The following is a 13,835-nucleotide window of genomic DNA, read 5'->3' as shown; positions in this document are numbered from 1 at the left end:
CCCATGAACCGCGAGATCATGACCTGAGCCAAAGTCAGATGCTTAACCGACTGAGCCACCCAGGTGCCCCAAGACACTGATAGTCTTAACTGCATGTGTATATACACATACACATACATATTAGAAGACCACATAGGAATTGTCTAAGCCTTAAGTTGAGCCTAGGTCTCTAGGTTTCAGGTAAACCTGACAGAAATCAGAGCAGGTGGTTGGTTTTGTTCATCATGAGTTGTCTTGCAGGGTTCTCTCCAGCACTTTAAAACACGAGAACCACATGATTGATGGGTCTGTGATCATTTCTACCGTGAGGCACAGAACTGGCTCCCTAGGGACAGTTGTGTGGGAAGTGAGTAAGTTATAGACGTTATAGGGAACGGTTATTATTAGTTAACAGCTGATATAATCATTACTGCTGTTATTCCACCAGTGGCTCGGGCCTCCACCAATTCCAGTTTCTCCAATTTGGGAAAAGATCATGTGGAAACATAGGTCTGGGGTTAACTTAGAGCTAATATCTTGGAGCCACAGGAACTTTTCCAATTATTGCACAACCTGTATGTTTTTCCCTATTAAGATTTTTTAGTGGAACATTTGAAAGTTGAGAAACCATAAAAAGTACCCATCTGAGGATGGGTAAGATAGAGACAACTCAACAACTATTGTGGGGTTTTGGTGTTTTTGTTTTTGTTTTTGTTTTTTTGACTATCAGAGAATTTTGTATCAATATAGACTTCTGCTTTGACAACCAGTATAAATCAACATGCACTGAATTTAAAACAAAATGAGAAGATTCCAGATTACTTTCAACCTTTTCACCAACTGTGAAAAACCAAGGAACCCACCAAGAGCTTTCTTAGGACAGGTATGTTTATGGTTGTTATGTGTCAGGAAAGGGAATTGGCATAGGAGAACGATCTCAGATGAGAATTTGCAGCAATCATCACTTATGAACCATCAGTTAGCAAACCACCTCCTCAGAAACCCAAACACGGTTTTCGTGAAAAAGAGACGGAATAAGAAAATCCAGGGGCGCCTGGGTGGCGCAGTCGGTTAAGCGTCCGACTTCAGCCAGGTCACGATCTTGCGGTCCGTGAGTTCGAGCCCCGCGTCAGGCTCTGGGCTGATGGCTCGGAGCCTGGAGACTGTTTCCGATTCTGTGTCTCCCTCTCTCTCTCTGCCCCTCCCCCGTTCATGCTCTGTCTTTCTCTGTCCCAAAAATAAATAAAAAACGTTGAAAAAAAAATTAAAAAAAAAAAAAAAGAAAAAAAAAAAAAAGAAAATCCAAGTGAATAAACTAAACCCTGATGAGTTTCAAATTTTCAATTTGACTTTGAACAATTTTTATACACATTTCATACCAACTTATATCCACGGGAGCACAGATCTATCAGAGGCAAATCTTCAGTAACAACCTCTGTGTCAAAACCTCTGTGGCCCAACTTATACACACACATCTAGTCAACCTGATTGTCTAGCTGTCTGTAATCATTTCTCCCCCACCTTCCCTACCTCCCTCCAGTGCTCCTGGGAGGGTTCAAGTTTGCATTTACCTCTGCTCGAAGCTGTTTTTTGAGTTTTGCTCCCCAGCTTGGAGAAGGCTGAGGCCATCCGAGATCTCCAAGGGCTCTTTTTGGTCATCAACTTTGCTTTCGAGGCTCCGTTCCTTTTCCCTCTGTTTCTCCATCTGCTTCTGCAACCTTTTGTGCTGCATCTCCTGCATGGCCTTGAACTGGAGCCGCAAGGTGTCCCGTGCACCTTCATCTGCTGCCATCTTGCCCTAGGAGTAGGAAAAGAAGCCTGCGCAGAAGCAAACCCCAACAAGCACACATTTCCCAAGAGTACTCAGCACACAGTCAGCTCTGTCTACAGCCTCCAAGTCGGCAGTACCCTGCTTAGCCTCGTGTGTATCCCTATGGAAGCCTGGAAGACCCAGCCTCACCTCAAATCCCCTGAAAGCCAAGGCTGAGCTGAACATCCTCCCCCTGCCCTGAATGTGCCACCAGCCTGCTCCCCATCGCTCAGACTCAACACTGCTCTCCTTCCTGTCTCTAAAAGCAATGGCTCTCCACACTGGCTGGATATTAGAATCTCCTAAGGGCTTCTAAAATACAACAAAGCTTGGACACATCCTTGAACCAATTAAATCCCAATTTCCAGGAGCGGGGTTCAGACATCATATTTTTAAAATTCTAAGTATAATTTACACATGGTAAAGTACATAAATCCTGAATGTACAGCTCAATGGACCATTACGTAAGTATACATCCCTGGGGTGACCACCCGGATCAAGGTATAAGTACTTCCTGTCCCCAAGCAGACTATCTTGTGCCCTCTCCAGGCAGTCATTCCCCCCAAGAAACCACTGTTCCGACCTCTGCCATTGAAGATGAGTTTTATGTTTTCTTTTTAATCTTTAAATTCTACCAAAGTCTTAGTCATTGACAATAAAATATGCCATTTTATGTGTGCAAATGAGTCTTGACAAACACATATACGTGTGTCAGCCACCAGCAGCAGCACTGTAGAACATTTCTATCACACCAGAAAGGTTCCTTTGTGCCCCTCTGCAGACAATCTCCCTGCCAGTCCCAGTCCCAGGCAAACTCTGATCTGCTTTTGATCCCTTACATTTTGTCTTTCCTAGAATTTCATATAACTGCAATCATACAGTAGGTAGCCTTTGTGGTTTGTTTTTGTTTTGTTTTGTTCTTGTGTGTGTGTGTGTGTGTGTGTGTGTGTGTGCTTAGCAGTACCTTTTGGAGATTATTAATATTGTTGCATGCATCATTAGTTCATTCCTGCTTATTGTTGGGTAAGTATCCCATCACATAGATATACCACAGTTTGTTCATATATTCACCTGTTATTGGACACCTGAGCTGTTTCCATTTTCAGCTATTATGAATAAAAACTGTTACAAACATTCATATACAAGAAAGTCTTTGTGTGAGCATATGTTTTTATTTCCCTTGGGCAAATATATAGAAGTGGAAATGCCAGCTTATATGGTAAATTTATGTTAGCTTTATAAGAAACTGCTAAATTGTTTTCTAGAGTGGCTGTAACATTTTACATTCCCACCGGCAGTGCTTGAGAGTTCCAGTTGCTCCATATCCTTGTCAGCACTTAGTATGGTCAGTCTAAATTTTAGTCTCTCTAGTGACTATGAAGTGCATCTCAATGTGGTTTTAATTTGCATTGCCCTGATATCAGATTATATCGAGCATCTTTTCCTGGGCTTACTGGCCATTTTCATATCTTCTTTTGTGACATGTCTATTGATATTTTTTGCCCATTTTTAAATCACGTTGTCTGCTTATTATTGAGAGGTCAGAGTTCCTCATACATTCTGGGTATTTTTGTCTACTTTTGAACTTCAGGTAAACAGAATAACAGAGCACGGACACTGGAATTTTTAAACGGCCTCCTCATGTCTGGTGCTAAGCACCCCTGCCTGAAACCAAACTGAAGTCACATCATCCACCCACCATCCAAGTAGTGATAAATCTCGTTGATCCTCCATAAATGTCTTTACAGAAATGTCCGTGTATTTCCAGCCCCACTCTCATTATGCTCACGACCACCTCAGGGCATTTGTACTTGCCATTCCCTCTCCCTAGAATGCTCTCCCCCCAGACATCCACTTTACTCACTTCTTTCAAATGTCACTTTATCAGAGAGGTCTCTACACCATTCCATTGTGGAAAACTTTCTTATTCTCACTCCCCACACCCCTTACCCTGTTGTATCTTTCTCCACAGCACTTAGCTTCGCCTGACACACTGCATGTTTATTGATTGCTTCTCTCCCTCTATGCCAGTCCTACAATGGCAAGCACTATCTGATGTTCACTGTTGGATCCTCAGTGCCTAGAACAGGGCCTGGTGTGTAGCAGGCAGGAAATGAGTATTTGATGAACAGATGGCAGATGGTTCTGTCCTAGGACTGTTCAAGCAGGTCCTTACTGCCCTGGCTGCCCTCTCCTTTTTCCTACTTGTAGTCTACCCTGCATTGGCTGGCTCTTAGCACAGCTCTTAGTCTGACACACTCCTGCACCAGAGAACTTCAGCAGGTGCCCATTAGCTGCAAATCCAAGTCCAAAGGCATTAAAGGTGTTGGGGGATTAAGCCTCTGTCTCTTCTTCCAGCCAACTTTCCCCTTCTTAAGGCCAGTTCTAGTCTCACCTTGCTGCTCTGTCCCTATATGTCCTTCTCCCCTAGACTTAAACCTTGCTGGTTCTCCCAGGCCCAGCACAAACACCACATCCTTTCCTGAGCCCCCAGGAAGAACGTGCCCCCTGCCTGGCCACCCCCAGCTGCTCCAGCAACACCTTTCCACTGTACTTATCCCTACCCTGTCCTCAGGGGTGGTCCCAGAGCCTACACCCAGAGCTTCTTAAAGCTGTCTTAATATTGAATCTGCAGGGATACAATCCAAAAGTACTGATGTCCAGGCCCCAGGCCTGGAGGATTCGATCTAACTAGTCTGGGGTGGAGACCAGGCATGGGGCTGTGTTAGTGCTGCCCAGGTGGTTGGGATGTGCTGAGAACTGAGCCCACGGTATGGCCTTTGAGCCTGTCACAGCAAAAGAGGAGCTGGTGTTACCTTGGAATTCCTCACTAGGTAGCTCTGCCCTGTTAGAGGAACTATATAACTATAACTATAACTATAACTATAACTATAACTATAACTATAACTATAACTATAACTATAACTATAACAACTATATCACTCTGCCCTGTTAGAGGAATTAACTCAGCAAGTCTGGGTTGTCCACACCCTGCACACTCCAAAGGAAGGTTTGGCCCTTGACCTGCTCTGAAGGAGGTAACCTCTAAGTCTTAGGTATATCCTGCCTGACAATAAAGCCTTTCTTTACCTGGGCTTGGGCCACTCAAGGTGGTCTATGCTAACAATGTGATTTTATGATGGAGACCTTGTGCCATGCCCTATCAGCTTTACCTCTGGAAGGGTGGGAAATTGAATGACTAAGGTCAGTCATGTATGCAGTCAGCCATGCGTGTGTGACTGACCCCCAGTAAAACCCTGGACCCCAAGGCTTGGGTGAGTTTCCCTGGCTCGCAATGCTCTATGCATGTTATCATGCATTGTGGCTGGGAGAAGCAAGCACTGTTTCCGAGATGCCACTGGGAGAGGACAACTGGAAGCTTGTGCCTTGTGTCTCCTGGACTCTGCCCAATGTGCCTTTTTCCTTTGCTGATTTTAATCTGTGCTCTTTCATCAGAATTAACTGTATACCAGCTTTGCTGAGTTCTGTGAGTGCTTCTATCAAATCGTGGAAGCTCAGGATAGTCTTGGGGACCCTCAAACTACAGGAACCCCTGGACACCTCTGCTGAATGTGTGACAGCCATAGATAAGCCTCTGCTCAGACTTCATTAAACAAGCAGACAAGCAAAAGGGTTTTTACAGGGGACTCAGTCACATAGGCACGGCAGACTGCACAGCTGACCATAGTCACTCAATTCCCCATCCCATCTTTTGGGACACCTAGGGATATAATGTAACTTAACAATCAGACTCAATGTTATATAAATGGAAAAATCAGACTTTTTCTGTAAAGGGCCAGATAGTAAATATTTTAGGCTTTGTGGGCCATATGGTTTCTGTTACAAGTATTCTGCTGTTGTAATGGAAAGCAGCAATAGACAAGACAGAAATGAGTGGGTGTGGCTGTGTTCCAATAAAACTTTATTACAAAAATAGGCAGTGAGCTGGATTTGGACTGTGCGCCTTAGTTTGCCAACGCAATTTAGGGGAATTTCACCTGAAAAAGTGCCTAGAGATTCAAGAAAACCCTATTGAGCCTATTATTTGAAAATATAACTGGAGAGTTTAAAACTAAGTTTATCCTGTGATTCCCTATTTTTTTGTAGATTATAAGAAGGGACCATCATATACTTCATTTTCCAAATTGGGTCACCTTGGAGAGTGAAAGGAAGAGCTATTAATAATCATTCTGGGTCAACAGCAACTTGGAAAAGCAACTTGGAGGTTGTGACTAGCATATAAAACAGCGGTTCCCACCCCTGCTACACACTGAAAACACCGGGAGCTTTTAAGATACTGGTGCCTGGGTCCCCCACCCAGGGATCCTGATGTCATTGGTCAGGGTACAGCCTGGATGTTGGACACTGCTGGTCTGGGCTACCGTACAAGTAGCTTGGCCCAAGCTGAGACAGCACCTGAGTTTCAGGGTGAACTTGCTCTATCCCAGCTGTGTGAGTTAGAAAGTTTCTAGGGGCACCTGGGTGGCTCAGTTGGTTAAGCGTCTGACTTCGGCTCAGGTCATGATCATGGTCCATGAGTTCGAGCCCCGCGTCGGGCTCTGTGCTGACAGCTCAGAGCCTGGAGCCTGCTTCGGATTCTGTGCCTCCCTCTCTCTCTGACCCTCCCCCCATTCATGCTCTGTCTCTCTCTGTCTCAAAAATAAACATACATTAAAAAAAAAAGAAAGAAAGTTTCTAGACCTCTTTGGGCCTCAATCCCTCTTCAGTAAGCAGGAGATGAGAAGGAGACCATAGATGTGCTGTAAGGGGCAAATGCAAATTGGGTGGTGGTGCATGAAGGTACTTTGTCAGCTATGCATGGTAGGAACAAAATACTATTTTTTTCTCCCTTTCTGGTGGTCTGTCTTGGGGAATCCCTTCCTCCTTCTCTTGCCCCACATACAGAGGCTCCCAGGCCCTCACAGTGATTCTTGTGACCCATTAGCAGAAAGCCTTCTCGGGCTACTGGGCCCACAGTGACCCAGCCCCATGACATAGCTCCCTCTAGCCTCCACAGCCACTCCTTCACATCACAAGGTCACCTCCTCTGCACCTTATCTCCTGCCCGCTCACCCCAATATTCCCCTGGTGCCTCCCCATCTCTCTGGCTGCCTGCCTCCCACCTTCCCTGGGCCTTGTCTGGGTACTTCTAACCTATACTGCACCTGATCATTTGGGATCTTTTTAAACCAGATCTGAGTGGCTCCTGCCTTTCCAAGACCCGGCCAGGACTCATGGAGGGCACTCTGGCTGGTCTGAGAGCTGCATCCACCCCACATTTTTCTTTAACTTGCTCAGAATGCTCCGTGAGGATTTGAATTTGTTGTCAACATTCAAACATCTGTAGGGGCGCCTGGGTGGCTCAGTCGGTTAAGCGTCCGACTTCGGCTCAGGTCATGATCTCGCGGTCCGTGAGTTCGAGCCCTCTGTGCTGACCGCTCAGAGCCTGGAGCCTGTTTCAGATTCTGTGTCTGCCTCTCTCTCTCTGACCCTCCCCCGTTCATGCTCTGTCTCTGTCTCAAAAATAAATAAACGTTAAAAAAAATAAAAAACCATTCAAACATCTGTAGATTTCAAGTAAATCCAGATTTCCAGCTTCTTTTTGACAAGTTTACAGGTTTGGCCGTGCTGGGTCCCTAGCCTTACATGGACAGCAGCTTCTTAGCAGAAGGAGCTCCCTCCGGGCAGGCTATGCTCTTTCCACTCAACACCTCCCAGATGCCGCAGCCGGCACATCCACATCGGCTGTCTGGTATCGTTGCTTATAAATGCTGTTCTTTCTCTCACACCTGCTGGATTCACTCACTTTCATTTCCCATCAGTCCTTGCAGATGTTTGGTTTTGTGACTCCTCCCAGTGCTCAAGCCTGGAGGCATCTCAGAGGCTTGTTTCAGCCACTCTACCTTCCTGGGATGCCTTCCTCCCCAGGCTCTTCCCTCCTCGCCTCTCCTCCTTCCCCAAAACTCCTGTTTAGCTTGAAGATTCCCCTGGGGACACTCTGTAGACTCCTAGAATCCCTTGGGCATCCCTTGATCACTAAATTTACCTTAATGTATTATAATTATCTATGGCTTTGTTTCTATTCCTTTTACTAAGAGGACTCTTAAGGGCAGGGATCTTAGGTCTTATTTCCTAATTTTCAGCATCTTTCCCAGAATGGGCCTTCAATTAATATTTTAGAATTGTCACTGAATATAGCAGGTGCTCAAAGACGAAAGAAAAAAAAATGGATGAATGATACAGACAGCAAACTGGTAGTTGCCAAAGAGGAGGGGGTGGGAGACGGGTAAAATGGGGGAACGGGAGTGGGAGTTACCGGCTTCTAGTTATAGAATGAATACGTCACAGGATGAAAGGCACAGCATAGAGCATATAGTCAATGGTACTGCAACATTGCTGTAGGTGACAGATGGTGGCTACCCTCATTGTGGTGAGTACAGCATAACCTAGAGATGTGGAATCACTATATTGTACACCTGAAACTATTGAAACATTGTGTGTAAACTCTACTTCAATTAAAAAAAAAATTTTTTTTAATGTTTATTTATTTTTGAGAGACAGAGCACAAGCAAGGGCGGGGCAGAGAGAGAGGGAAACACAGAATCCGAAGCAGGCTCCAGGCTCTGAGCTGTCAGCACAGAGCCCAATGCAGGGCTTAAACCCATGAACCATGTGATCATGACCTGAGCCAAAGTCAGACGCTTAACCTGAGCCACCCAGGTGCCCCTACTTCAATTTTTTTTATATAAAAAAACTTAAAAAATGAATGAGTAAATAAATGAATAAAGAATAACTTGTAGGGGCGCCTGGGTGGCTCAGTCGGTTGAGCATCCGACTTCGGCTCAGGTCATGATCTCATGGGATGATAATCGTTATATACTTCACAGGGTGGCTGTGGGGATTAAATGAGAGAATGCATGGAAAGTGTGTATTACAGTGCCTGGCATGTGACCACTCCTGACAGTTTAGCTATTATCATCTTTCTCATCATATGAGATGGGGTGTCCTCAACCCAGTCAAGTCTGTGGGAGACAGACAGCACGTCTGCACCGACGGGGCACCTTTGGTCTACATCAGCCGCCAGGGCATTAGCATCTGCTCTGTCAGGGATTTGGATGTCGTTGGTCTGGGCTGTGGCCTGGGCATCTATTTTTATTTATATTTTAAATTTTATTTATTTTTTGCATCTATTTTTAAAGTGTCCCAGGTGAGTCTAATGATGAGTGAGGCCTGAGAATAAGGGGGGCAGGTGCTCTGAGAGGCTGGGAAAACCTGCAGGAGAGGGAGGCACTGAGTCAGCCTGAAGTTGAGTGCTAAAGAATCTGGCTCCAGTGGAAGAAGAGGGCGCCAGGGGTGGGGGGCAGAGGGCTGTCCTGTCAAAAGAAGAGCATTTGCAGAGAGAATGTGATGAGTGTGGGGAACCGAGAAAGGCTCAGGACGGACAGAGGGCAGCGCAGAGGTTTGGGGAGGGACTGGAAAGAAGGTCTTATCTGGCTCAACTAAGGAGCCTGAACTTCAACCTGAAGATGATGGGGATGTTTAGAGGATGCACACAGGATCGCACTTGCATTTTGTGAAGCTGGAGACAAAGGGGCCTAGTTGGGAGGATGCTTCCGGGAAGGAACGTGGTCCTAAATCAAGGCTGCGGCAGTGGGGATGGAGAATGGGGAACGGGAATGATGCCGAAATGGAAGAAATGTGAGGCAAGTGTGCAGGAGAGAAGGAGAGGGGAGTCTAGAAGGTTTGGGTTTGAGTGGCTGGGGAGATGGTTATTCCAGGCAGAGGAGTTTTCCAAGCTGCTGGCAAGCCCAGTGCCAGGCACTGCTGAGTTTGAGACTCCCTAGGCTTTCCACATGGAGATGCTGGGTGGGCCTGGGGCTCGGAAGGGCAGCCTGACCTGGGGCCTCAGGTGGCCAAGACTGGGGTGTGGACAAAGCACTATGGGGAAAGGGTGAGCAGGAGGCTAGGTAGGAGGTGGGAGAGAGAAGGGGAAGATGGAGGAAGAAAAGATGCTGGGAGCAGATAAGAGGTGAGCAGATATTACTAGGCAGAGAGGGGAACAGATGGGTGAGTCTGAAGAAGAGGCAGGGTGGACTGATCAGGGCAGAGGCTGGGGTGGCAGGAAGCTGCAGACAGGGGCAACTGAAGGGTGGATGCCAGGAACCTTCTGAAATGGGCCCCGACCACGTTCTTCTTTCCCTTCCTAAAAAATTTAATTGCAAATCAAGGTAGACCCTTGGCCAAAGACAACATGGATCTAAGCAGGGGATGCTGATTCCCAGGAAACAGAAAGGAAAACTTTTACTTTTGAAAAACAAAAGAAGTAATGCTAAAGCTAAGTTTTTCAAAACACCCGTTGGCCCTGCCTGATTCCTGACTACTTCATGACAGTGTGGTTGGTGTATATTAAAAGCAGGAACAAAGATATGCCTGCCGTTTATATTTGGGGGGGGGGGGGGGTCCACATGAAAGACTGGAAGACTTTCTGTCACCTTCCACCTACCCTCATGGTATAGAAACTGTCATGTTCATCTCTGAATCTTGTCTCTGCAGCACAAGCCAGCATGGGTATGCAGTGGGTGCTAAATGAACATTTATGCCATGAATGAATAAAGGAGCCACAGCAGCAATTTCGGCTTTAGAGCAAACAGCACTAAAGACACTCAACTTGATTTCCTTTGCTCGTGTAGGATGTGGGTCAGAAGATCATTCGGCAAATGTTTATTGGCATATGAATCGCTCTCTCCTCATGGAGTTTCTAGTCTGGTGGAGGAGACAGACATTGATCAAATGATCACATAAAAAAGCATAAAATGATAATGGTGATGTTCTGAAGGAGATACATAGTGCTGATAGTCTCTATCAGAGAGTTTGATGTAGCCTGGGGGAATCCAGGAGAGCAATCCCAAGGAAGTGAGCTGCGACCGGAAGTACGAGTAGGAGTTAAGTAGAGGAAGAGCATTTGGGACAGAGGCACAGCATGTGTGAAGGCTCTGTGGCAAAATGAAAAATGGCAGTGCCTCTAATGATCAGTGCCCTCTACTCCCCCTGCATAGGTAATCCATCAGCAAATTCTCTTGGTCTACATTCAGAATATACCCAGAATCTGAACACTTCCCACCTCTTGATCCTTACTGTAGCCTCCTAATTCATGTCCATACATCTGCCCTTGCCCTCCACCCCATGGTCTTTTCTCAACACATCAGCCAGAGAAACCCTGTTAGTAGGTAAGTCGGACCATGCTCACCTCAGCATAAAAACAGGGCCCAGTGTAATCTGGTTCCTCTTGCAAACCATCTTTCATTATCAAGAATGCATCAAACTCACAGACTTCCACGCTGGCTGTTCCTCTGCTGAAATGTTCTTCCCAGGATATTTACATTTAGTTCCAGGATTTTTGTTGTTTTTGTTGATTCTTTGGGATTATCTACATAGACAATCAGGTCATCTGAGAACAAGGCAGTTTTATTTCTTCCTTTTCAACCTGTAATGGTTACTTTTCCTCCCTCATTGCCAGACAAGTAGACAGGTGTCTACTCAAAGGGGATGTTTTCAGGGAGACCTTCCCTGACCACCCTACCTAATAATGCATTCTCTTCCCTTGCTTCCGCCCCTTGAACTCCCTCTCCCCTGCCCAGATTTATTTTTCTCCATCACGCTTCTCACCATCTGATATACAGAACATTTTACCTACTTATCACCTATGTTCTCCAACTAGCTTGTAAGCTAAGAGTGTACATTTTAATCTATTTTGTTCATTACTGTACTGCAGACCTGTAACGGTATTTAGCACACAGTAGGTACTCAGTAAATATTTCTGGGACAAATGAATGAATCTGACCTCCCTTAGTCCAACCATCTTTGGTAACCAGCTGCTGTATCTGTGAATATGCTACTCGCATGTAATTGTAGCAAATGTTTAGAAAGCATTTCTTTAAAATCCATCTTAATAACATTTGTGCCTTCTACATGTGGTGCTTTGAGGGCATGACCAGTCGTCTTGCTACTTGCTCTGGACTTGAGTAGTAGAAGCAAAGGTGCGGAGGGTTTCAAAAGTTAAAGCTGAGCAGAAACTTCTGACATGTAAAGAGTTTTAGAAGTTATCATTCCTATCCTCACGATAAGAAAAAGATCTAAACTAAAAATCAACAACTGGAAATCAGTGGAACTTAGAATCCTTAGACAATTGAGGTCACAGGGCAAAGTACTGCCCTGAATATTGGAGAGTCAGGTGAATACAGAGAATCACAGTTTACTGGAGCAGAAGCCTGCAGCTAGAGTCAATATGGGTAGAAACACTAATCTCTAACTGATGAATTGCTGACGACCCTGTGTGGCTTAGGTTGCAGTTTTAAAACTCCTTGGGGTTCAGCCCTCATAGTTTTGTGATTTTTATCTCCAGGAACCCTACCAGATTCTCACTACGAAAAACAGAGGGAAATCTGCTCCTGTTTCTGACAACGGAAGAGGAAAAGTAACAATTAAAGATTGGAAAGAAAAAAATAAAACTGTCTTCTTCTCAGATGACATGATTGGTTATGTAGAAAATCTCAGAGAATCAACAACAAAAACAAAATCCTGGAACCAATAAGCAATTACAGCAAGGTCATGGGACAGAGGTTAATATACAACAGTCGATTGTTTTTCTACCTATCAGCAAAGAGCAACTAGAAATTGAAATTTAAATGCAACACCATCTACATTCACATTAAACCATGGAGCTACTTGAGTATACATCTAACACGTATATGTAAATATGTAGATGTACATAAATGTATGTATATAAAAAATATATGGGGGCGCCTGGGTGGCTCAGTCGGTTAAGCGTCCGACTTCAGCTCAGGTCACGATCTCGCGGTCCGTGAGTTCGAGCCCCGCGTTGGGCTCTGGGCTGATGGCTCAGAGCCTGGAGCCTGCTTCCGATTCTGTGTCTCCCTCTTTCTCTGCCCCTTCCCCATTCATGCTCTGTCTCTCTCTGTCTCAAAAATAAATAAACGTTAAAAAAATTTAAAAAAATATATATATATGTATATAAGTATATGTAAAAAATCTGGGGGTGCCTGGGTGGCTTGGTCGGTTATGCGTCCGACTTTAGCCCAGGTCATGATCTCACGGTCCGTGAGTTCGAGCCCCGCGTCGGGCTCTGTGCTGACAGCTCAGAGCCTGGAGCCTGTTTCAGATTCTGTATCTCCCTCTCTCTCTCTGCCCCTCCCCTGTTCATGCTCTGTCTCTCTCTGTCTCAAAAATAAATAAACGTTAAAAAAAATTTTTTAACAAAAAAAAAAAAAAAGAAAAGAAAAATCTGTATGAGGAAAACTAGAAAACTCTGATGAAAAGAAATCAAAGAAGAACTAAATAAATATTCCATGTTCATGGACAGGAAGACTCAATACTGTTAATAATGTCAATTCTTCCCAACTTGATCTGTAGTTGCAACTATAGGTCCCAATCAAAACCCCAGCAAGCTAATTTGTGGATACTAACAAAGTGACTCTAAAGTTTATATGAAAAGGCCTAGAATAGCCAACACAATATTCAAGGAGAAGAACAAAACTGGAGGACTAATGCTACCCAACTTTAAGACTTCCTATAAAGCTATAGAAATTAAAACAGTGTGGTATTGGGGAAAGAACACACAAATAGATCAATGGAACAGAACGTAGAGAGCCTAGAAATAGACCCAGACAAATAGATTCAACTGATCTTTGAAATGAAGCAAAGGAAATTCAAGAAAGAAAAAAGCCTTTTTAACAAATGGCGTTGGAACCACTGGACATCATGTGCAACAAAATAAATCTAGACACAGACCTTACACCTTGCACAAAATTACATCAAAATGGGTCATAGACCTAAATGTAAAATGTAAATGTAAAACTAAAAAACCACTAGAAGATCATATAGGAAAAAAATCTAGATGGTCTTGGGTTTGGCAATGAGTTCTAAGATACGATACCAAAAGCACGATCCATGAAAGAAAAAAACTGATAAGTTGGACTTCATTAAAATTAAAAACTTCTGAAAAAAAAAATTAAAAACTTCTGCTCTG

General features: G+C 44.6%; 1 protein-coding gene across 11 annotated transcripts in view; it reads right to left on the bottom strand.

Annotated features, from left to right (window-relative positions):
* The window catches only part of CCDC13 (coiled-coil domain containing 13), a 54,411-nt gene that overhangs the window by 38,394 nt on the left and 2,182 nt on the right, over positions 1-13,835 (bottom strand). For 3 of the 11 annotated variants that reach the window (XR_006207181.1, XM_042955473.1, XM_042955464.1), the window contains exons 2-3: positions 11,037-11,237; positions 1,551-1,777 (exon numbers count right to left, since the gene is read on the bottom strand). Coding sequence is in view for 10 of the 11 variants with exons in the window: in XM_042955473.1 (XP_042811407.1) it covers positions 1,551-1,777; positions 11,037-11,093 (284 nt within the window). In the remaining variant the exon portion in view is untranslated. Of the gene's footprint in view, positions 1-1,550; positions 1,798-3,739; positions 4,679-11,036; positions 11,238-13,835 lie in introns of those variants that run through there. The other 8 variants (XM_042955465.1, XM_042955466.1, XM_042955467.1 and 5 more) reach the window with 6 other exon arrangements.

This window comes from Panthera leo, chromosome C2 (genome assembly GCF_018350215.1).
Source record: "Panthera leo isolate Ple1 chromosome C2, P.leo_Ple1_pat1.1, whole genome shotgun sequence".
NCBI classification, from domain to species: Eukaryota; Metazoa; Chordata; class Mammalia; order Carnivora; family Felidae; genus Panthera; species Panthera leo.
The sequence above is the reverse complement of the archived record's forward strand: the minus strand, read 5'-3'. Positions and strand labels throughout refer to the sequence as shown.